This window comes from Tursiops truncatus, chromosome 1 (assembly GCF_011762595.2).
Source record: "Tursiops truncatus isolate mTurTru1 chromosome 1, mTurTru1.mat.Y, whole genome shotgun sequence".
Classification (NCBI taxonomy): domain Eukaryota; kingdom Metazoa; phylum Chordata; class Mammalia; order Artiodactyla; family Delphinidae; genus Tursiops; species Tursiops truncatus.
Window position 1 is genome coordinate 70,975,177 of NC_047034.1, and position 23,706 is coordinate 70,998,882.

A 23,706-nucleotide genomic window follows, 5' to 3' on the forward strand; every position below is an offset into this window, starting at 1 on the left:
TTAGATCCTCTCAGGTTTCTTTCAGTCTGACATTTTGTGACTGGATCATCGACTGGCATTGGAAGGGCCCACGTTTCATCCCTTAGTTTAGAAAGCCTACGACACTTTCTTCACTGCCTTGGCTCCTTCCAGCAGAGGGCGGGCGGGGAGAGTATTGACTGTAGCCTCACTAGAAAGCGAGGCCCTCTGCTTTGAAGAAGCCGCAATCACCTAGAAAATGGAGCCGTCGTCTCTAGTAACTACAATTCCCAGCGGCCTCCACGCAGAGCACGTGCAGGAATGTGCCAGGCGCGATAGCATATTCCGCTTTGCCTTCAATTCCCGACGTGCTTCACGGTGCTCTTAGGCTTCCTAGATTTCCTACAAGGCCAAATTTCCTGTTTCTCGCTTGCTTTGCAGCAGCGGACTACAACTCCCAGCATGCAGAGAGGCTAGATTATCGTTGCGCGTCCATTGTACCATTAGACTACTTTTCCCAGAAAGCCGGGGGACGCTGTGGGGCGGGGCTTAGGTCCCACGTGCAGAAGGGACTGGCGGAGGCTCCGGGGCTCAGCGGGAAGCGGAGGTGAGAACCGCGTGGCCCGGACGTTTTGGCAGCTTTGGGCTGGTCCGAGAGCGGGAGCGGGAAGAGCCTTCTTTTACCCTGGCATGGCTTAGTGGCTTCGTCCGAGGTCTCCCTGCTTCGGAAGCTCGGAGCGGGTGGTTGCTGAAGACTGCTGGGGGATGGACATCACCCGTACCTAAGATGGGGCCGGCGGGGCCTTTGGAGCCGGGGTCTGAGGGAGCAGACGCTCTACCTCACTACCTAGCACGGCGCCCCAGAGCGCGCCATGAAAGCCCCACTGCGGAAGGGCACCAGCCTCTCCAGGGTTTGGTGAAAAAAAAGGAAAACATCTAGGGGGCTGGCTTCTGGGATCTCCTCCCAGAACTTCAGATCTTGAATAGCTGAGGTTAAGGGACGTCTTGCAGCAATCACGCAGGAGTCTCGGGTCTTAAGATTGTCTTTTTTGGGGGCCGCACTGCGCGGCCTGCGGAATCTTAGTTCCCCCACCAGGGTTGGAACCCGTGCCCCCTACAGTCCTTCAGTGGAAGCGCAAAGTCTTAAGCACTGGACCGCCAGAGAATTCTGCTTCTATCAAGTCATGAACTAGGGCAAGTCTCCAGCTCTCAGGGCCTTGGTTTCCTCGTCCCCTGTCAACCTCCCGCGGAGAGCAGTGTGAAGATCAAATGCTGGGAATAGTGAAGTTCCTAGCATTAGACCTGTCACATAGTAGTGCTCCCTAAGCATTTTTTGATTCTGAATGGGAACACCAAGGCCCTAACATTCATCCAGCATTAATTAAAAATAATATTAGGTCTTTTCCGTATAGAGAAGAGAAATGACCTGATATCTCACTGTTCAGATAAACCAGCTGATGTATTATTTTAAAGGTACGTGGTTAGAAAATGCAAACGTTATGGAAAGGAACAAGATGGAAAGAAATAGCCCTCCCAAACTTCCTCATCTCCAAAACAAGTACTTTATTTGTTCCCTGTTGCCTTCTTGTAAATATTTATGTCTGTGATAGAATATATATTTTTTAATTTACCCAAAAAAGGATACTATCCACATGATTCTGTACATTGCTTTGTTAAAATGTTAAAAATAACTCGAATGACAGAAACAACCCTGTAAAGTTTTATGGATGATGAAACTGAAGCTCGGAAGTCAAGTTGCCTAGGGTCACAGAATAAGTTGGTGGTGGAGCGGGGACTAGAACCCAGGTCGTCTGATTCCCAATCCAGAGCTTTTAATGTCATTAGAGTGCACTTTAATTGTACTTTTAAGTTAGGCTTTATTCTTAGCTATGAAACAAGGTTAATGGTACCTCCTTCATCAGTTGTCCTTGGGCTTAAATGAGATGATACAGGAAAGCACTTCGCATGGCAACTGGAAGGTAGCAAGTGCTCAGCAAACTGAAGCACTTACTATTTTTGCCCTCAGTTGTCTCACCGCCCCATTGGTTTAGTCCATTATCCAAAATTGGGAGGCTTAGAGTACATACTTAGTTTGGAAATGTAGGACTCTATAATCCTAGAGTCTGGTTCTGGGTCCTTTTCCTTTAGAAAAGAAACTATCTTAGGGAGAAGTGGTTATTTCCTGATTGAGATTAGGAATTGGACATTTGGTAGGGACATTTTAATCCCAGTTTTTATCTCTGCCACCTGTTTGATTGTTTTACCTTATAACTGCCTGTTTTCTGGCTTTACGCCAGTGTTTTGTCCATTACTTGTTTTCTTTCCATCTTGCTGTTGGTGCATTTATTAAATAACTTTTTATTGAGTACCTACTACATGCCAGGCCCTGCTGGGATCTGCTGGATTCAAGGGTGATCTAGATAACATGGTCCCTGGCCTCAATGAAGTTTTGGACTTTGAAGTCAGATATATGTGGCTTTGAATGCTGATTCTCCCACATAGTAGCCTTATGACCATTGACAAGTCACTTAACTTCTCTGAGTCTCTATCGTCATCTGTAAAGCGAAGATAATATCTTGTGAGGATTCAGTAAGATCAAGTCCATTGAGCCATGAAGTAAGTGCTTAAGAAAATGTTGCTTCCCTTGTTTCTTTGCCCCTTTCTTTGTCCTACCCCAGAGCCAACTAGGAAGATTTCTGGGTCTTTCACCGGCCAGGGGATTTCTCACAGTCTCCAGCCATGCGGCTCTCTGCTCTGCTGGCCTTGGCATCCAAGGTCACTCTGCCTCCCAATTACCGCTATGGGATGAGCCGCCCAGGCTCCTTGTCAGACAAGAAGAAGAACCCTCCAGGAACTAGGCGGCGCCGGGTGGCTGTGGAACCTATCTCTGATGAAGACTGGCATCTGTTCTGTGGGGACAGGGTGAGAATCTCAGATGGGGTAGGGTGGCGGGGTGCTCCTGGGCAAGGATCTCCTTCCCTGACGGTCATCTCTTCCCACAGGTCGAGATCCTAGAAGGCAAGGACGCTGGGAAGCAAGGCAAAGTGGTTCAAGTTATCCGGCAGCGAAACTGGGTGGTCGTGGAGGGGCTGAATACAGTAAGTGAAGAGTGAGGATGGCGATGCTCAGGAAGCCTGTGCCATCCGTCCCTGTCCACTAAGAGCAGCACAGGGAGGCCAGAGACTGGCTGAGGGGATGGTGAGACAACTGAACCTTCTGCTTTTCAACTTGAATGCTCTGAGTTGTGGTAGACAAGCCCCCTTCTCACCTCCTGGGTTCTGATAGCCCCCTCCTCTTTTGGACAGCATTATCGCTATGTTGGCAAGACCGTGGATTACCGGGGAACCATGATCCCCAGCGAAGCACCCTTGCTCCACAACCAGGTCAAACTTGTGGATCCTGTGGACAGGCAAGCACATGGGGCTCTGGTCAGAGGGTTTCTTGCCCTCTGAGTCCACACAGCTGTTGACCATGTTTATCCAAAGGGAATGGTGGGTTGGATGTGCTGAAAATTGAGAGGGGCCATCCATGACCCCCCGTAGGAAACCCCAGTGCAGGGGTAGCAGAGAAACGAGATGGTGACCTTAGTGTTCTTAGTCATTGACTTTCGGGTTGGAACATAGGAGGGAGACCTAACTCCTTGGCTGGCCTCACTTCTTCTATCCCCTAGGAAACCCACTGAGGTGGAGTGGAGATTCACTGAGGCAGGAGAGCGGGTACGAGTCTCCAGAAGATCAGGAAGAATTATCCCTAAACCTGAATTTCCCAGAGCTGATGGCATCGTCCCTGAAACATGGATTGGTGAGGCTGGGTGAGGCGGCAAGAAGTGGGGGGGTGGGAGGAGTGGGAGTAAGGGATGTTAAGAAGCCCTCCCACCCATCTTCTTTTCTCTGGCTCAATAGGTGGCCCCAAAGACACATCAGTGGAAGATGCTCTAGAAAAAACCTATGTGCCCAGTCTAAAGACACTGGAGGAGGAGGTGATGGAGGCGATGGGGATCCAGGAGACTCGGAGACATAAGAAAGTCTATTGGTATTGAGTCTGGGGAGAGCTGCTTCTCCCCTCCTTGCCTTAACCTTGAAGATTGGGGCCACCTCTTCTTCAGACTCTAATAAAGAGCCTTGGGTCCTGTGTGTGCAGCTGCTGTCTTTTGGTAGACTGGCACCCCTAACGCCTGTTTCAAGGACTGAGGGAGGGAGCATCTGTCTTGATGTTATGACAAAACCTGGATAGAAGTTAGCCAGCCTTAAGGTGGTCCTCCCAAAGGGCAGGGCCTGCAGATTCTGGGATGGAGATCTAAGGGAGAGACAGCTTCCCTCCATGGAGACCTCTGAGTAACAAGGTGCTACCTGTTAGGGAAGACAGTGGGGACTGGGGATGTGAGACCTAATTTAGCACCTCTGCAGGATTCGGTAGGGAGGGTGCATGTCTGTCCTTTCCTATACTTAATACAAAAGACAGAGAAGTAAAGATTTCAATTTTTTAATAAATTAAAAATAACTTTTTGCATAATGTTACATAACACACAGAGGGAGAGAAAGGGTATGAAGCTGAAGGTTTGTAGGGAACCAGGATTCCACGGAGGATGCTGGTTCTCTGGCTGAGGAGGTGGGTGAAGACTCCGCCACCCAGTGTGGTACCTGGCAGTTTCAGATGGGGTCTGAGATATGCCCTTCCTCAGGCTGTGTCAGCTGTCTTCAGTCTCCAGAACAGAGAAGGTCTCACCCAGAGGCCTTTTGGTGGCCACCAGAACCAGGTTTCTCGGAGAGAGTTCAGGGCTGAAGATGGGCAGGAGCTCAGCATGGAAGCCTATGAGAAAGGCAGGGCTACTCAGAAGGGGAGAAATGGAACAGACTCTTAGCCACTTCCTGCTTAGCCTGTAGGCATAGCCCCTTTTCCCCATGAGGGAGGCTCCAGGGGGTCTAAGGAGACCCAGCTCTCCAGGAACATGAGTGCCCGAGACACTGACTCGGGAGGAGGCAGTCTGCAGCACATCGTAGGTTCTCAGTGCCTGGGATGCTGGCTTAAAATGCACCTCAGGGAGGTACCACCACAGGCAGATTCAGTAGGAATTTGCATTAACAAGTTCCCCTTCCCCCATCTGACTCTGAAGCAGCTGGTCTGAGAATCACCACAGCAAGGAACCTAGTCCTGGCAGGTGCAGGGGCCAGGACCTGAAGGAGAGCCCTAGAACTCCAGCCCCTCTGGCCCTGGGTCCCTGCTTTGGCCACCCTCACCCTGCTCCTGAAGGTAGAGCAGCCGGTCCAGTAGAATCAGTGTCTCCACCAGCGGGGCCAGCAGCAGGGCCAGGCTGAAGAAGGCCACCACACGGTTCTCCTGGGCCTGGTGGGCCCGAAGGGCAGCCAGATTCAGCGGCAGGTGGGGGTCAAGCCCCACCCGCTGGAGCCCCCGCTGCACGTATCTGTGGGGTCAGCCACAGACAGCACTCAGTTTGGTTTTAGAACCCTCCTCCCCCATTCAAACTGTCCATTCCTAATTCAATTCCAGCTGTAATAGATTTGCCACCCTAAGGCATTTTTAAATGTTTTTCTGGCTGTGAGCTGTCTGTCCAATAGCAAATCAATCCAAAAATTTATTTTCATCCTAATCTGTCCAATTATTTAGCCATATTTTTAGCATTTCAAAAACTTGATAAAAGAGTGACAACTGCCTTTTAAAGAAAGTTTGAAGCTGCTTCAGAACTCAAAATCACTCCCCTCCTCCCAGCACGTTTAGATTTTCTTCAGGACATGCTAAACAGTTGAGGGTGGGAGGGGAGTCATACCTCCAGTAGGTGATACCCCCCTCCTCACGCCCCCCCCCCAACTCCCCAGCCTCACTCTTCAATCTTGAGCTCGTGGACCCTGGGGATCCCCTGAACGCCTGGCCGACGGAGCTCGGGCCGGGCACGCCGGATGACTGTCTCCAGTGCTGCCCGGTAGCAGTGGGTTCGGAGGCCAGGGCCTGCTTTCTGCAGCCGCTCAGCGTATTCCTCCAGGGCGTGGCAGGCCCCCTCCCGTAGCCTGTAGGGCAGTTCACGGCCGGGCAGCCCAGCCACCCACTGACTCAGTGGGTAGCCACCGGGGTCACTCAGCTTCATGTAACAGCAGCCCACTGAGGCCAGGGCCGCCACCTCAGGGCGGCAGAAGTGCCTCAGCAAGGCAACACTCAGATCCCCACAGGCGTGGAGGCCTGTCAGCAGCAAGCGGGCCTCACTCTGAGGTGAGTTCTCCAGTGGAAGCAGGAGCTCCTCACACAGGGCCGTGGGGTCTACCCACCTAACCACATGGTGGGGGCGGTGGCGAGGGCCAGTGTGGACCACCTGTGGAGGCAGTACAGAACAGAGGCAGATGGGAAGCCGGCTTCCCGTCCCCGTGCCACCTCAAGCCACGGGAATGGATCTGTCCTCCGAGTTCCTTCCCAAGGAGGAAGGTGGGGGAGAAACTGGGGCAGAGGAGAAAGTGGAACTTTAAATCAGGAGATGGGATAGATTCTGGGTCTGTTATTAGTAACTGCAGGTCTTTTCGTCTGAGCTTCCTCATTTGATTGGCCACTTTTTACAGGTGGCTGTGAGAAGGACATATCGGTGTGGAAAGCACTTTTTAACTAGAAGGTGCCTTTAAGATATGAGGAGGCTTTGGGAAAGGGGTAGCAGAAATAGAGACACGCCATGTCAAGCTGAGAAACTTAAAAGAGGGAATTAGCCTTGGTGCCCAATTCCAGCCAAGCAGACCCTGCTCTCACGGTCCTGGCTGCAGGAAGGGCTGGTCTACCTGTGGGTTCCTCTTCTCCTCTTTCTGCAGAGCCTGCAGGAGCTCCTGGTCTAGGCGCTGGGCTCTCTCCACCAGTCTCTGATCCCCTTCAATGCTCTTCACCATCAGCCCCAGCCCCAGGGACATGAAGCGGGAGAGATGGCCCTGGAGTCCCGAGAGGGAGGGTGGAGACAGCCCCGTTCAGTGTCCTCTCCACTGTCCCCCTCCCTGTCTGTGGTTTGGACGCCTGGGTCCTAGGCCCCCAGAAGGCTTAAATTCTGCCCAGCTTGCTTCTACCACTCCTTAGCACCTGCCTCCCTGGGCCTGTGGCCCGATAACCTGTCTTCCAGCTGTTCTATCCCCACAACAAAAAACCAGAACATTAGGGGTCTGGCTCACCTGGCCTGAGCCTACATCCACAACTTGGGTGCAGCCTGTGAGGTCACTCAGCTTCTTCACCAACTGAAAGAGGAGGGAACAAAGGTCTCCTGCCATTGGTGTTGGCTCCCAGGGCAAACACCCATAATGAGGGTGGAGGAGCTGAAGATGGCAGAGGAAGATGGGTAGAGGGAAGAGACAAGAGACATGGAAACCAAAATGGGGTGTGCTGACCCCAGGCTCAGGCTACTGTCTTTGCTCCTCTCAGGCTAGTGATTCAGTCTCCTCCACAGAACAAGAGCCCTGCTGTGAAGCCGTGAGCAGATTGTGAAGGTTATCAGAACAAGATTAAGCCAGTGATTCAAATACAGCCACCAAACAACCCAGCAAAAGGATGAAGATATGATTATAGTGTATCTGACAAGGAAGGGACCTTCTGGGGCCTCTGGTCCTGCAGGTAATATAAGGTGCCCACACCTTTGTAACCCATAGGCTTAAGGAGTCCCCAGGCTCCCAGATACCACCTATACCCCAGCCATCTCCTCACCTCTCCCAGCCTCCGAATCTCATGCTGCTTCTTGGGCCTGACATGTTTCCGGAATGGAGCTGTCAGTCGGGAACTCTGGCTGGGGTTCTCCAGGAACTCTGAGGGGGTCTGAAACCCAGGCGTCCGGGTAAAAGCCAGGGCATAGGCTGTGGACTTCAGGGCCAGCAGGGTGAGTGGCCACACCGACCTGTACCTGAGATAGCCCACCCAGGCCCCCAGTGAATAGTCCCATTGCATCCTGAGTGTGCAAGTTTACAACCCAGGAAGCCCTTGTGAGACTCTGAGCAATGGCTCCCTGCAGGGCTCAGCACCAAGCCCCCCAACACAGGTGCCCTCTTGCCCATACCTGGCCACTTCCCCTTCCCCAGGCTTCCCCAGCAGCAGTGTGGCCAGCTGTGGCGGGTTCAGTCCATCCAGGGCTTCCTGCCATGAGCAAGGGAGTGTGCCCCATAGGTTGTCTGTGAAAAATTCCTGTAGGGGAAAGGGAGAAGCAATCAACAGGCTACTACTCTTCCCATCCTTCCCTGCCCCACTCAACACATGGCCACTGGCTGCAACTAACAGGCACCTCTACTCATTGGCTGTCATCTCTTCTCTGAAGCCTGCTCTAGCCTCCCCCTCCTTCCTCTGAGCCCAAACTGCATTTTGGACACATCTCTCCTTTTAGCAGTGTCCCCACTTATTTATGTGTCTGTTTCCTCCACTCAACTAAAGGGCAGGGATGGTGGCTTCACATCTGCATCCTCAACACCACAGTGACTGACGCCCAGTATTAGTGTTACCATCTAGTAACCTACCATTAGATGTGCCAGACATTATATATGTCAGAATGTTGGGTGTTTTTTTTTTTTTTTTTTGCCCGAACTGCGTGGTTTGTGGGATCTTAGTTCCCCAACCAGGGATTGAACCCAGGCCCTCCGCAGTGAAAGCGCCGAGTCCTAACCACTGGACCACCAGGGAATTCCCTGCCAGAATGTATTTTTATTCATTCATTTATTCAACACAAATTCTGGAGCTTTGGTTAGGCACCAAGTTCTATCCTAGGCTCAGGGGATACAAACAATGAAGCAGACAGACAAGATCCTTGCTCTTACAGAGCTTACATTTTAAAAAATTATTTCAGATAACATCAAATGCCACATAGACAATAAAACACTAATGAAACAGTAACAATGGAGAGTTTGAGACAGTACTATTTTAGAGCAATGAGGGAAGACTTGTCTGAGAAGGTGACACTTGAGCTGAGACTTGAATGATGAACAGGAAACAACACATGTAAAAAAATTCAGGCAGTGGTTGCCAGAGTCAGGGGGTGGGGGTGGGTAAAATGGGTGAGGAGGGTCAAAAGGTACAAACTTCCAGTTACAAAATAAATGTCATGGAGATGTAATGTACACCATAGTGACTATAGTAAATAATACTGTATTGTATACTTGAAAGTACTGTGCACTTGAAAGTTGCTGAGAGAAGATCTTAAAAGTTCTCATCACAAGAAAAAAATGTAGCTATGTACGGTGATGGATATTAACTAGACTTACTGTAATCATTTCATAATATATACAAATCACTATATTATACACCTGAAACTAAAATGTCAATTCTATCTCAATTTTTAAAAATTCAGGTAATAGCAAACACAGAATACTATAATATGCCAGGCACTGTCTGAAACATTTTACGTATATTAATGCATTTAATCCTCACAATTACCCTATGAGATAGTACTATTTTTATCCCCCATTTTACCGATAAGGAAACCAAAGTACAGCAATTAAGTATTCTGTCTAAGTCAAAAAGCTAGTAAGTGGCACAGCTGGGATTTGAAACCAATTTGACTCTAGAGTTCTTGCTCTTAACCACCCTACTCAATTGCCTTTCTGTGGAGGAAAAACATTCCAGGCAGATCAGTAGTGTACAGATCAGTGTAGTACAGTGAATGTGGGAGAGACTGAAATGTGATGGGGTTTAAAAGAGAGCAGGGGACAGATCATGTAGGGTTTTATAGGTAATGGTAAAGAATTACAATTTCATCAAAATACCTAAGAAGCAAGAAGTGTCCTGGTGAGATTTACATTTTTAAAAGATTAATCTGGCTGTTTTGTGAAGAACTGGGTATGGAGGAGAGGAAGCAAACAGAGAGATCAGTTAGGAAGTAGTCCAGGAGAGAGATGATGTTGGCTTGTCCTAGGGTGGTAGCAATGGCAATGGAGACAAATGGGTGAATTTGGATCTATTCTGGAAGTTGAGCCAATAGGACTTGTTGAAGGGCTGGATCGTAGATCAATGAAGAAAAGAGCTGAATCGAGCATAGCTTCTGGGTTTGGGAGCTGAACAATTCGGTGGATGTTGGTGCCATTTATACATCATCTCATTTATTCTTCACAATGATCCTTCAAAAAGAGATCCATTTTACCGCTCAGGAACTGAGGCTAGGAGGAATGTTTTTTTTTATGCCTAAGGTTAACACAGTAGGGGAGGCAGGATTCTAGTCCAAGTCTGTCAACTCCAAAGTTGGAATTGTCCATTACACTGCAAAGCCAGGAATTTATTCAAAGCTTGAATGAATGAACATGTGTGTTCTCGAAACACCTCACATGTTTCTGGGAGAGTTTAACGTAGCTGCAGCAGCATGGCTCAAATGTCCATGCGTTTTATTACTTTGGACTTGAGAGGGTTAGAAAAACAACCTAGATGCTAAAACTATTAATATTTAGGTCATCTGAAAGAAAAAGAAGGGGGGGGCTGCCCCAGCTTTAACCCTTTCTTGTACAGACAGAAGACTGAATAAACATTAGAAAAGAGATCAGAAGCTAACTCTACATTCTTCCCCTGCCGTGGCTAGGGAGCCACCCACATAACCAGGAGCACCCCACCCACAACCCTGTGGCCTCACAATGATGTAGGCGTCCAGGATGGAACGGTAGAGCGTCACGACCCGGGTGAGGTTCACAGCTAGCTGCCTCCTCGCTTCGTGAGAGAGGCCCCGGGCGGAGACCCCCGGCATTCCGGGTCCCAGCCGGTGGCGCGGGGAGGGAGAATGCAGTGAGGCGGTAACCTGGGTCAGGACTACGCGGGTCCGGGACCCGGGCTTGGCTCAGCTCTGCAGAACCGGAAGAAAGCGCTCAGAACCCGGTCCCAGACGCCGCCTTTCCGGGATTCGAGCTTGGGGTTGAAGACTTGAGGCGCCCTCCTGACGTCACAGGCCGCGACGTCCCATAGACCGAAGCTGTCAGCATTGGACGCAAACCGGGAGGCGGTGCCAGCGCAGTGACGCCACAGAGGCGTGCCGCGGCGCCCACCTCAAGGAGTGGGGCGGGTCAAGTTCCAGGTCCCGCCTCCAGATCCCGCCCCTTCCCATACACTTCCCTCTTCTAACGGAAGTGAGGCCCGGGGCCTCCGGCACGCTGCAGTGCCAGTTTGTAGCGGTCTCCTCACACCTTCGAATTGTACCTCCACTGGGCTAGAGGGGCCGGGGAGAGCATCCCGCCTCCGCCCCCACCCACGCCGCCCCGCCGCCGCCGCCGCCGCCGCCGCCGCCGCCGCCGCCGCTGCCGCTGCCGCATCTCACACACTAGGAATCCCTGGCCTCGCTCCCGGAGGCAGGTGCGCTGTGGGTACGCGGGCCCGGCCTCCGGCGCGTTCCAATCCGCTAGCCTGCCGGCTCGGGCCTCGCCTACGCGCGCCAATTTCCGCATCCGGCTCCTGGCGCTTCCGGTGTTAGCTGGGCCCATCTGGGAGGTAGGTGTGTGAGGGTGGGAAGCTGGCTCCGTGGCTTGGACGACCAGAGTGTGCTGTCCCCAGCCTCGGTTTTCCCCTCCGCTAATATGTGTTGTCAAAGGTCCTTTCTTGGGAGAAGGACTTGAGTGAGCTGCATGTGGAGATTTCCTTCACGTGGAGATGAGGGAAATGGGTGCCTGAATTTCTATCTCTGTCCTTGGGACCCGCGCTGGGGATGCCTGGGTAATTCAGAGGTCAACTATGTCAAACCTGTGACTGCCTTCGAGCATACTTAGACGTTCCTTCCCTGGGCAAATGATAGAGCTCACCTATTCTGGCGTTCCAGATCACAAGAGTTTCAGATGGTTGGCCCTGCAACCCCCTCAGTTTACAAATGAGACTGAGATCTAGAGAGGGGAAATGGCCTTCCTAATACCATACTGCTGGAGAATTGTGGGGCTTCCCCGGAACCCAGGCTTCCTGGTTCAGAAGGAAGTCCTCCTTCCATCATTTCACATTTCACGTTATCTGAGAGGTTACTCTGATGTCTTTCCTCTCTCCTTTAAGTCCTACGGAGATGGGTCTTATCTTACTGGTTCCCAGGCCTATGGACTCCGTTATCAGGATCATTTTCTTCCCCAGGGTATACTACAAACCTCCAGATGTTGGCCTATGGGATTCAGCAGAGGATGAGTTGTCCATCCTCTCATTGGTAAGCTGTTTTTCCCAACTGTTCTCCCACCATCCACCGTCATCATGTCTACCTTACTCCTCAATCTGGATTTTGGCGAACCTCCCCCCAGAAGGGCATTAGAAGGCAATGCCAAGCACCAAAAATTTGTCAAGAAGCGGCGGCTCTTGGAAAGGAAAGGCTTTCTGAATAAGAAGCAGCAGCCCCCTAGCAAGGTCCCTAAGTTGCGCTCAGAACCTTCAAAGAAAGGGGACACTCCCAAGGTGGATGGCACTTGGAAGGCCCCTCCCCTTCCAAAAAAGAAGACTGCTGCTTCCAGCAGTGGGTCAGAGCAGTCCCTGGACAAGAAAGCTGCAGTGCCTTGGCTGACCCCTGCTCCTTCACAGAAAGCTGGTTCTGTTGTGGCTAAAGTAGATTTGCTGGGGGAGTTCCAGAGTGCCCTACCAAAGATCAAGAGCCTCCCAATTCGCCCCCAGAAGAAGGGCTCCCAGAAGAACCCTCCTCAGAAGACTGCCCCACAGATCTCCACCCAAGCTCACTCAGAGAATAAATACCCTGGAGCATCCCAGAAGATGCCAACGAAGATGGTGGCAATTGACTGTGAGATGGTGGGCACAGGACCCAAGGGGCATGTCAGTTCCTTGGCTCGATGTAGCATTGTCAGCTACAGCGGAGATGTGCTTTATGATGAGTACATCCTTCCCCCCTGCCACATTGTGGACTACCGGACCAGATGGAGCGGTATCCGGAAGCAGCACATGGTGAATGCTACACCCTTCAAGATTGCTCGGAGCCAGGTGAGAGGCATGGGAGATGGTGGTAGCAGTGGGGTGGGTGGGGAGAGGTCCAAATCATTTTTCTGCAAAGAATATCACCCTGGGGAGGCGCCGAAGGATTGTGGAGGGAGGGATGGAGTGGGTGGAGTAGCAGATGAAGAAGGCTTTCTGTTGGGATAAGGAGTGGTGAGAGTCTGGAAAGTTACAATTAGCGGGTGTAACGAACTTTATTAAGATCTTTTAGGTCCCAAGTGGAATCCTCATCTGGAGAACCGGGAATCTGCTAGAGAAATATCAGCCAGTGATGGACAGAGCAACAGGCATGAGTGCCAGGGGGAAAGGGCTCAATTTGAGAATGCCTTGTAGAGGTGGGGTCTAGGGTTGAGAATAGAGAGGTGGAGAGGGCTTCCCAAGCAAGAAGTAGCCTGTGGCAATGTGGAAAGTTGGTGGTAGGAGAAGGCAGAATATTGACAGAAGGAGCTGGGGCATATTTGTATAACTGGAACAGGTAGCCTGCAGTGGAGGGGATAAGAGACACCGGGCTGGTATGTTGGGGTTCTCATCTCACTCACTGAGCAAACCTAGCCACTGTAAGTCCTATGCTGAATACTGGAGGCCCAACAAATGAACAGGAGAGGAGGGTGAGCCGGTAAATGTGAAGGGGAAGGGAGCCTGCTGGTCTTGGAAGGCCTCCAGAGGGCGCCTTTGGTCCACTTCTTTGTAATTTCAGCTCCACATTCTTTGCCTTCTCTAGACACACACTGTTCCAATAATTCCTCATATGCCAGAGCAGTCAGTTGGAGGAATTTCATCAGAGGTGGAACAGCTGGATTTTAGAAGGAACTTGAAGAGTTGAAGAACATCCTGTGCACCAGGGGCATAGCTGAGCAAAGGCTTGGGAGAGGCAGAAGATGGGGTGGGCCTGAAAGAGCAAATCCACTTAGCTTTAAGGCAGGCTATATGTTGAAATTAATGCGAAGTAAAGGTGTTAGTGGTCAGTAAACTGCAGGTGCAGTTAGGAGCAACTAAATACCAAGTTGATTGGACTATATCTGGCTTTCATCATAAAAACCAGTGCCCAAGCTGGGGTATGAGACTAAGGTACATTCAGATGAGTCTTTTCCCTTCCAAGGGGTCCCATTGGGAGGCCAGGCATTGATTCCAGGCCTGTTGCTCTTGTTCACAATCTGTTTGGAACCCCATTTTGGTAATGGCCTTCAGAGCTCATGACATATTCTTTAGTTATCCTCATTGGCAGTATGTTCTTATGCTTTAAGATTCTGAAATGGTGAGAAATTATTTGGTTCCAAGAATGGTGTGAATAAGGTTCCTGACCAGCTGGTAAATACCCTCTGGTTATGAGCAGGAGGAGCTATGAAGCGCCGGGACTGATTTGTTAAAGCAGCATAAGTGTGGGCACTTGATCACTTCCCTCTGCAGCCTTAGTCTATAAATGATTCTTAATCTTTTTCTTTTTTGAGGTGGGGCGCTGTACCTCACAGCTTGCAGGACCTTAGTTCCCTAACCAGGGATCGAACCCCGGCCCCAGGCAGTGAGAGTGCCGAGTCCTAACCACTAGACTGCCAAGGAACTCCCAATTCTTAACCTTTTATGGCTTGTAGGCTCTTTGAGAATCTGATGAAAGCCATGGATTCCCCCCCCCAAAAAAAGGCAAACATATGCATATCTATTTGCATATAATTTGGGGCTTCCAGTACCTTCCTGGAGCCCATCTTTAACAACATTTATCCCAGCCTATGTCAAAGGTCAACATAATGATCATGGTTAAAGAACTTCAGGTATCAAGCCAGGACTGAACTAGGTAGTTACATGAACATCACATTGGGGTAGAAATTAATGTGAAGATAAGGTGCCACTGGTGATGTAAATCCAAACAGGGTTACACCATAGAAAATACCTACTTTTACCTTGGGGAGAGGAGACAGATTTCAGGTGAAAGAAAACTTGTGGAAGAGGGCATTTCAAGGATGAGGCAGGTGGGCAATTGGTTAAAAGAACCTAGAAGGACTTAAGCAGCCATGTTGGGCTTTGAAGATGCAGGGGCTACATCTTTGAATGCTGTTCCTCACCACCTCTTCTCCCATGCCTGTTTCAGATCTTGAAGATTCTCACAGGGAAGATAGTGGTGGGGCATGCCATCCACAATGACTTCAAAGCCCTTCAGTATTTTCACCCTAAGTCCCTCACCCGAGACACCTCCCATATCCCCCTCCTCAACCGTAAGGCCGACTGCCCAGAGAATGCAACCGTGTCTCTGAAGCATCTCACCAAGAAGCTGCTGAGCCGGGACATCCAGGTAGCGTCTTCCCAAATGCTGCCAGACCTCTGGCCTGGACACTGAAGGCTCTCCTGCTGCCTTTCTCCAGGCTCTGACCCTCAAATTCCTCTGGTTGTAGAGAGATCTGGATGGGATGCTCTGATGGGAAGAGCTTTGGGCAAAGGGGTCCATCTCTACATAGGGATAACTATTCCTGTTCTCTACCTCCCAGAGTGTTCCAAAGGATACTTGGAAAAGGAAAAAAGCCTGAAAGTGGGGATAAAACCCTAACTAAGAAAAGTAGAAAGCAGGTAGTTGTGGTGGTCTAAAAGACCACGTAGTGGATGCAAGAGGCTCTTATGTATTTCATATGTTTGGCAGTCAAAGAGGGGATGGCCTGCCTGGCATGAGGCTGTAGACACATGTCATATACAGATCAGTTAAGGAACTGGGGAAGGTGGAAGACTCAGAAGGCCTGTCTATGGTCTGGTTTGTTGTGCCTCTACAGAAGAATGTAGAACAATATGGTATGTCCATGTTGCTACAGAAAGGATTGAGGCAGACAGTAGCATAGGAGTTGAACCCCTGAAATGAGGTAAGGAGTAGGCTCTCACCACAGGTCTACCTTTGTAGCCCGCTACCTGCAGAAGCAGCAGCATCAGTGGGTTGGAGGGAGCCAGTTGGGAAGGGAAGAAACAGTCTCTTGTAGCTTCATGTTCTTTTCTTCCTCCCTTTTCTTCCTTCTCTCAGGTTGGGAAAAGCGGACATTCCTCTGTGGAAGATGCTCAGGCCACCATGGAGCTGTACAAGTTGGTCGAAGTTGAGTGGGAACAGCACCTGGCCCAGAATCCCCCAAAAGACTAGTGCCAGTGGGGACACTGGTGGTGTGGGGAGGCAGAGGCAGCACGACACCCAGGAGAACAGGGCAGTGGGCCAGTGGGCAGCTCTACCAGCTCTACACCTTTGGAAACTAGAGTTGTTGGGGAGAGTGAGGCTCCACCCCAGACTTAAAATCCATTAAAATTTCACCTCAGGTGTTGTTAAGTGTTCCATGGAAGGAGGAAGGCTCCATGTCAGAACCCAGCCCTGAAGGCTGTTTACCTCTTAAATGGTGCTAACCATGGGTCCCAGGGTGCTTTGCTCCTGGGAAAGCCTTTTGACTTTCAAGGGGCAGGGCATACTGGGAAGTGTAGTTTCCCAAACTGCCTTATCACTAGGGTGACCATATGTCTCATTTTATGCCTTTTGTTCTCAAGTAATTAGCAGCACCGTGTTGAACTTTCCAAAAGTATCCTGCTGGATGATAACTTGTATGATCACAGTTTCTCTCAGACTTTTTTTGGCTCAGAGTCTGCATCCAGTCTGTGTTGGGATATCACCTGTTCTTTCCACCTTGACTTCCAGAGGAGCCATCCCTGGTGAGGTTTAGTTCTTAGGGTTACAAGGAAGTAGAGGTAAGAGAGTGTGACTTGGAAATCAATTTTTCGGATTTAGGAAAGCAGCCTCTTTCCTAAAGTGATAGAGGATTTATTTAATTTAGACCCCACTTGGAAGGTTAAAGAAGAATTCAAAGTGTTTTAATGGTTTTTAGTCTTTTACTTTGCTGAACCAAGCCTTTTAAAACTCAAATTATTCCCTTGATAAATTTTTATAAAGGAAAAACAATTGTGTGATGTTTTCTTTACAACTTCACGTTAAATAGCTTTGTCACAGGATCCTGTAGAGCTGTAATTCTGATAGGGGGTCCAGGGTCTGTGTGAATGACACTAACTGGGCCCTGGTTTGCTGGACGTCATCAAGAAGCGCTGACCAAGCCTTTGTGTGTAGCCCATGTGCTCTGCTGCCTTGTCCTCATCCCTACCACAAGTCAACGAGCACACCTAAAGTGACACCCCAAGCCATGCGAACACCCTCACACAGAGTGTATGTGACCAAGAGAGTGACTCAGAGAGTGGGCGTGCGGGAGGGATGGAGCCGGGGAAGAAGGGTGCTTCATGACGCCAGCCTGGTCGCTCCTGCCAGCTCTTCCTCGGTGGTATACACCCTCATGTTGGGAAGGTGAATCACAGGTCTGACTTTGTGTCTGGGATCGCTGCACTCTGTCTTGAGAGAACGCAGACTCCATGTATACACCAAGGCTTGTGCCCTCTTGAGTGGCTAGTTTGGCTCCAGGGGCCAGAGTCACAGTCATGGCTGCCCATAGAAGGGAATTTCCTGCAGCCAAACCGGACCCCACATGTGGTCTTGCTGTTGTGTCCTGCGCTACAGGATCTGCTTGCACAGGCAGCTGTTGAGCTCTGAGCAAGTTGGTTCCTGTTGAACCCAAAATATGTAGTGTCCATGACACTTCACAAAGAGGTGCTAGGCGTCCTTACACACCTCTAAGTGGGATTAATCAAGGAAGGCTACACCAAAAAGCGGGGATACAAGTCTTATTTGAAATGAAGGCAAGTCTTACTTACATTGTGATCAGTAAACTAGAATATATGTGGAAAATTCTCATTTGAGTTCAAGTTTTAGGGTACCTGGCTTTGTAATTTATTCCACTGAAGTATAGTTGATTTACAATGTTGTGTTAATTTCTGATGTACAGCAAAGTGATTCAGTTATACATGTATATATACATTCTTTTCCAATGTAATTTATCACAGGATATTGAATATAGTTCCCTGTGCTATACAGTAGGACCTTGTTGTTTATCCATACTATATATAACAGTTTGCATTTGCTAATCCAAACTCCCAATCCGTCCCTTCCCCACCCCACTTCCCCTTGGCAACCACAAGTCTGTTCTCTATTCTGAGTCTGTTTCTTTTTCATAGATAAGTTCATTTGTGTCATAGTTTAGATTCCACATGTAAGTGATAGCATATGGTATTCGTCTTTCTCTTTCTGGCTTACTTCACTTAGTGTGATAATCTCTAGGTCCATCCATGTGAGTAGCAACTGGCTTTTATGCTCCACTTCACCCCCCACTCAGGTGCCCTCAGTCCAGCATTGGGAACAGCTCAGTCTCACTTTAGCTCACCAGGAAGAACCTGGAGACCAGAGGACCTTGCAGACATTTTCTTACTCTTCTCTTATCACACTTCCTGGTCAGAGCCCAGCTCACCCTGCAAGGTGCCTGGGGATCCCTGTACTTTATTATTATATTTTTAATAAATTTATTTATTTATTTATTTATTTTTGGCTGCGTTGGTTCTTTGTTGCGAGCAGGGGCTACTCTTCATTGTGGTGCACGGGCTTCTCATTGGGGTGGCTTCTCGTTGCGGAGCACGGGCTCTAGGCGCGCAGGCTTCAGTGGTTGTGGCCCGTGGGCTCTAGAGCACAGACTTAGTTGCTCCGCGGCATGTGGGATCTTCCTGGACCAGGGCTCGAACCCATGTCCCCTGCATTCGCAGGTAGATTCTTAACCACTGCACTACCAGGGAAGCCCTGGGGATCCCTGTATTTTAATCCCCTCTTTCTCTGCCCCTCTGTTCCCAGGCTTCATCCAACTGATGACAGATAAGCCCCATTGCAGATTACTATGGAAATAGCAATCAGCAAGTCCTGTTTTGTCTTGGGTATTAAGGCTCTTCAGAGTGGAGCATACGTAAAACAAAACACATGCTCTTCCAATAGCATTCTTTTCATAGCATAATAATGTTTTCTAATGCCAAGACCCCCTTCTGCAGGTGAGAAGGATAAAGGGAAAAGAGTGTGAGAAGTGTTATCATGCCAAACACATTACTGATCTTAAAATTTCATGTAACAAAGTGATTCTCAGAAGGGTCAGGGGGGATGTATTTTGAAATTTCAGGTGATAGCACTGCCATTCTCTCTACCCTTAAGAACCACTGATTGAGGGAATTCCCTGGCCATCCCGTTAACCACTGGACTCTGCACTCTCACTGTCAAGGTCGTGGGTTCAATCCCTGGTTGGGGAACTAAGATCCCACAAGTCACACGGTGTGGCCAAAAGAAAAAAAAAACACTGATCGAGTTAAGGCTCTAAAGGAATCATTTGATTCCTAGTTTAACAGATGGTTACAGCTGACGATAGGAAGGATGAACAGCACTGTAATTATGAACTTACCCCAAGACACATTAGCACAAGTGCAAGTTTAGAGACGCAAATTCCCATGTATGCAATATGCCAAGTGCATTTATGAATATCCTACGTCTACAGTCTACGTATCATTGTTCACAATGCTCTTTCATTTACCCTGTAATTAAGGGCAAGTCCACAAAACAGCCCATAACAGCATTTTATTGTTGTATTGATACTAGGTTTTAAGTTTGATCTTGCCACTTACTAAATTCGTGATGGTCAGTCAGTTTGTTTCTTGGAGCCCCAGTGGTTCTAGCATTAAAATTCTGGGGTTCTTTTCTAACCTTGAAGTTTAACTGATGGTTGCTGTCATTAATAATAATAATGGCAACCATTTATAGAGTGCTTCTCTGTGTCAGGCACTGTGCTGAGTCCTCTAGGAGCATTGTCCCATTCTCTGTAAGGTAGGTGGAGGTATTCCCATTTAACAGTTGAGGAAACTGAGGCTGACAAAAAGGAAGAAATATTCCCCAGGCCAAATAGCTGGAGGTTGGTGGTGCTGGCATTCAGACTGCCAAGTCTGCCTGTCTGAAGCCTCTGCTCTTAACCGCTGCCCTGCTTGGCTGTTAACACATTCAGGCAGCACCTGATGAGGCTTGGAATCCTTCCACTCAAATGTTTATTAAGTACCTGCTATGTGCCAGGCATTGTGCTAGGCACAGAGAAATGGCCTGTGACCCCGAGTTGCTTACGGCAACCTGAAGAAGAGAAACCAGTAAACTAATTTCAATTTAAATTTAAATCCTGCAAGGATTTAAAGCAGGGGAGTGATGTGGTCAGATCTGGGTTTTAGGAAGACGACGCTGGCAGCCCAATGGAAGCAGGATTGGGAAAGGGCCAGGAGCTGAGTTCTTCTGTTTGACTAATTTGATGAGCAGTGATGGAGTCCTGAATTAATGAAGTGGGAAGATGTATATGATCATCACTGAGGAGGTAGAGTCAGTAAGACTTAGAGATCAGGGCAAGAGGATTAAAGGTTGCCTTGATATTTCTGAATTACAGTGAATAGACAGCAGTGGTACCATTCACCAAGACAGAGAATATGGTGGGCAGAAGAGCAGGTTTTTGAGGAGGATGACTTGGGTATTGACTGACTTGACTTTGAGCTGCCTGAAGATACCCAAATGGAGATGTCCAGCCAGCAGCTGGATGTACCAGACTGGAGTTTAGCAGAGTAAAAGAGATCTGGGGCTGGAAACTAAGGCTTAGAGACAAGAGTGTAGCAGTGGGATGGAAGCCTTGGATTGGAATGAAGCCTTTATACATAAAGGTATAAAGAGCAGCAGAAGGTCAAAGTCTCAGGAAGTACCCATCCTTATAAGCTGCTGGAAGAAGAGAGGTCTGAGAGAGGGCTATTGGGTAAGAGGACAGCTAAGGAGAATCCCCAGGAGGGAGGAGATAGCATTAACAGCACGGAGAGCCAGTAAGCTGAGAGCAAAGAAAAGGGTCTATTTTGTAGCGATTTGGTGCCCTTGATCTCAGCAATGTCTGTGGTGGTGGTGGGGAAGGCGGCAGAAGCTCAGCTGACGTGGGCTGGAGAATAAATTGGAGGTGAGGAAGGAGAGGAGTGGGTGTGGACTGCTCTTTCTTGGCTCTGAAGAAAAGCAGGTGAAGGTTGCTGTAGGAGTGAGAAGTCTTAGGATGCCAATGGACAAAGCCAGTAGAGCATAAGGTGGCTCACGAGGGGGCAGGTGAAGTAAGCTACAGGGGATCCTGAAAGAGTAGGGGGAAGGGATGCCAAGCTTAGCCTTGGGCAGCAATAGGGATCCCTTGTCTTCTGGGACAGAAAGGAAAAAGGAACGGGTAGGACAGAAAGGAAAAAGGAACGGGTAGGGCAGATGGAGATGGTTTGGGATGATGGTGGAATAAAGTGATTAGCACCTGGTGACCTCGATTGCTCATTAAATGGGAGGCAGAGTGCTCTGCTGAGTATGAGGGGGAAGTCAGGGGACAGGAGCTTGGGAAGAATAAAGACGGTTTGCAGCAGCCACTGAGAAGACGGGAGAGCGAGCCGACTGAGAACACAAGGAAAGGCATCTGAGCAACGGCAGAGTTCCGATTGAGGTCAGAACCTGAATTTGCAGGAGCACTGCAAGCTGCAAGCTGCAAGCTGCAAGCTGCTTGTCACAGTTTTTTTCTAGCATCACTCGGCAGCCCAAACAGAGAAGTGGAGAGTTTAAATGCTTGCGGCTGCATAGGCCGCAATGGGAGGACAGTGTGTGGTCCTGGAGGTGAGTGTCTGAACTGAGATGGAGATGAGATTGTTGGAGTCCATGGAGTCAAGGACCTGAGAGGCTGACCTGTTGAGTAAGCGCTGGAAGCCCCCAGGTGGCTGGCTGTAGGATTACATATCTATATATCTATATATCTGTACCTATATCTATAGATAGATAGATAGATTTCTTTTTGGTTGCACTGCACGGCACGTGGGATCTTAGTTCCCTAACTAGGGATCAAACCCGTGCCCCCTACGGTGGAAGCATGGAATCCTAACCACAGGACCTCCAGGGAACTCCCCGGCAGCAGGATTAGAAACAGGAGGATGGGGAGCCTGAGCTAGATCCTTAGGGACCTGAGATAGATAGATGCAGCGAACAAGGAGTTGAAGATGCAATAAACATGGCATGAGCCTCAAAGAGTTGGGTCAGGGATTTCTAAGAGGGCGGCTGAGGCATCGTGGAGAGTTCTGAGGCCTCCCAGGCAGCGGTCATGGCCTCCGCCAGGGCTATATCACTCTCGTTTTCAGACCTGATTTTTGTCAGAGTACCTCTTTCATGCATCTATCAAGGACAGTTAAATAAATGATTAAGCCAGGAACAAGAGTACTAATGAAAGACAGGTATTTCTTTCAGCCTTAGTAGTCATTGATTTTGGTTGATGTCATTCACTTTTCAGTCACTTGTTCAAGAAATATTTATTGAGTACAAACCATGTGCCAGGTACCGTTGTAGGCCAGCGAAGTCTGCACGAACTTCCCTTGTAGTGGGGTGATGAGTGACATGAGGAAAAGTAAGGGGATAAGGCAGATATGTGTACATAAGATTTTAGATGGGCTGTTTAGAGAAGACCTCGCTGAGGAAGTGACACTTGAGCAGACCCGAAAGAAGTGAAGAAGCAAGTCATGTAGATATCTAGGGGAAGAACATTCCAGAGAAAGAGGGAGGTGCAAAGGCAGGAGGAATGTTTGGTGTATTTAGGGAGCAGCAAGGAGGCTGGCATGGCTGGAACAGGGGAAGCCAAGGGGAAGGGGGTAGGATTTGGGGTTAGTGAGCAGGGCGAGATACAGGCAGATAATATAGAGCCTTGTAGCCCATCGTAAGGAGTTGGGCTTACTATCTGCACAAAATGGGGAACAAATGCAGGGTTTTGAGCAGACTGGTGTGAACTGGCTCAGGATTTAAAAGACTCCCCCTGACTGCTGTGAAGGGAGGAGAGTGGGAACAGAGAACCAAAGAGGAGGCTCTTGCTGTAATCTAGGCAAGAGATGATAGGAGTTGAGGCAGTGGATGTGGTAAGTGGCCTCATGTGAGACTGATTTTACATACACATGGATGATCTTTGGCGTGGTTGATGCTGAACAAATGTTTAAGCCAAGACCGACACCTTTGGCTTTTCAACTCCCACCCAAGCTCCTGTATACGCTAGCCCACCAAAGAGAGCTCAGGACGTACACGCACCCTCAGAAGTTGGGGACCCAAGGATGGTCAGGGGTGGAGATTCGCTGCAGACTCTGAGCAGACAGTCAGGGTTGCACTATCTCTTTCGCGCAGTGACTAAATGGGTAAGTAACATCTAGTGGCACTGCTAGGGGAGGGGTCCTGGTGAGTCCCTTCCACCCCAGCCCCTAGCCTGTGGGAACTGCTGCACAGGTCTTTGCTCCAATCTCCTCTCTGCCCTCCCACCGCTTAACTGTGCTGACTTGCTGGTTTAGTTTGTTTCTTTCTTCAATATGTAAGGCTTCTAGCCTTATTTAGGGATACCATCAACTCTGTGCTTTCTTTGAAAGAGTATATATAATGCATAGGATTTTGAGAGAGATGGGGGTGGAGGGAAGAGGCAGAGAGAGAAGGTATTTTTAAGAATTTGCCATGGAAAGACAAGTACATCTTAATCTTCCTCCAGGCTCAACTGAATTCCACTCTGAAGTGTTTTAGAGCAAAGCTTTGGAATCAAACAGACCCAAGACAGTACATGGAAAGCTGTTGCACAGTGGTGGGTTCAGAGTCAGAGCCACTCCTTTCCCAGACCAGGGCACTGAGGATCGGGCCCTGTGCCTGTGACCCTGACCCCCCTGTCCCAATGCAGCACCAGGAACCTAAATTGTCTGGCATCCCTAGACCAGAGGCAGCTTCCCCAAGGGGCAGGTTCTTCACTCCCTTCTACCTTGTGGAATCCTGCTCGGTTCCTTCTTGGAAAGATTCCATGAGACGGATCCAAACCATAACCAAAGGAGGAAGAAGGCAGACTGCCCCCACCCTGGGAGCTGGGGAGGGAGATGGTGCCCACACCCAGGACC

General features: G+C 49.4%; 3 protein-coding genes across 7 annotated transcripts; 2 read left to right on the forward strand and 1 right to left on the reverse strand.

The window, feature by feature from the left end:
- The first annotated feature begins 440 nt into the window (after nucleotides 1-440).
- Nucleotides 441-4,091, forward strand: MRPL24 (mitochondrial ribosomal protein L24). Its single transcript, XM_004311884.4, has 6 exons — nucleotides 441-565; nucleotides 2,637-2,880; nucleotides 2,961-3,056; nucleotides 3,264-3,367; nucleotides 3,629-3,759; nucleotides 3,861-4,091. Exons 2-6 carry the CDS (start codon nucleotides 2,698-2,700, stop codon nucleotides 3,995-3,997), a joined length of 651 nt encoding a protein of 216 aa, XP_004311932.1. The 5' UTR covers nucleotides 441-565; nucleotides 2,637-2,697; the 3' UTR covers nucleotides 3,998-4,091.
- A 333-nt stretch (nucleotides 4,092-4,424) lies between these two features.
- On the reverse strand, nucleotides 4,425-10,667 carry METTL25B (methyltransferase like 25B). 4 transcript variants are annotated; one of them, XM_033857070.2, is made up of 8 exons: nucleotides 10,529-10,666; nucleotides 7,982-8,106; nucleotides 7,636-7,743; nucleotides 7,110-7,172; nucleotides 6,732-6,875; nucleotides 5,799-6,280; nucleotides 5,196-5,380; nucleotides 4,425-4,767 (listed from the first exon to the last, which is right to left on the reverse strand). In XM_033857070.2, exons 2-8 carry the CDS (start codon nucleotides 8,084-8,086, stop codon nucleotides 4,646-4,648), a joined length of 1,209 nt encoding a protein of 402 aa, XP_033712961.1. In that variant the 5' UTR covers nucleotides 8,087-8,106; nucleotides 10,529-10,666; the 3' UTR covers nucleotides 4,425-4,645. The 4 variants fall into 4 exon arrangements, with proteins under 4 accessions (XP_033712961.1, XP_033712957.1, XP_073662138.1 ...); XM_033857066.2 differs by having other exon boundaries at nucleotides 7,636-7,828; nucleotides 10,529-10,660; XM_073806037.1 differs by having other exon boundaries at nucleotides 7,636-10,025; nucleotides 10,529-10,667.
- Nucleotides 10,668-11,200: 533 nt separating this feature from the next.
- ISG20L2 (interferon stimulated exonuclease gene 20 like 2) lies at nucleotides 11,201-18,280 on the forward strand. 2 transcript variants are annotated; one of them, XM_004311882.4, is made up of 4 exons: nucleotides 11,201-11,373; nucleotides 11,995-12,840; nucleotides 14,936-15,136; nucleotides 15,848-18,280. In XM_004311882.4, the coding sequence occupies exons 2-4, from the start codon at nucleotides 12,109-12,111 to the stop codon at nucleotides 15,959-15,961; spliced, it is 1,047 nt and encodes a 348-aa protein (XP_004311930.1). In that variant the 5' UTR covers nucleotides 11,201-11,373; nucleotides 11,995-12,108; the 3' UTR covers nucleotides 15,962-18,280. The 2 variants fall into 2 exon arrangements, with proteins under 2 accessions (XP_004311930.1, XP_073662155.1); XM_073806054.1 differs by having other exon boundaries at nucleotides 11,201-12,840.
- The last annotated feature ends 5,426 nt before the right edge of the window (nucleotides 18,281-23,706 follow it).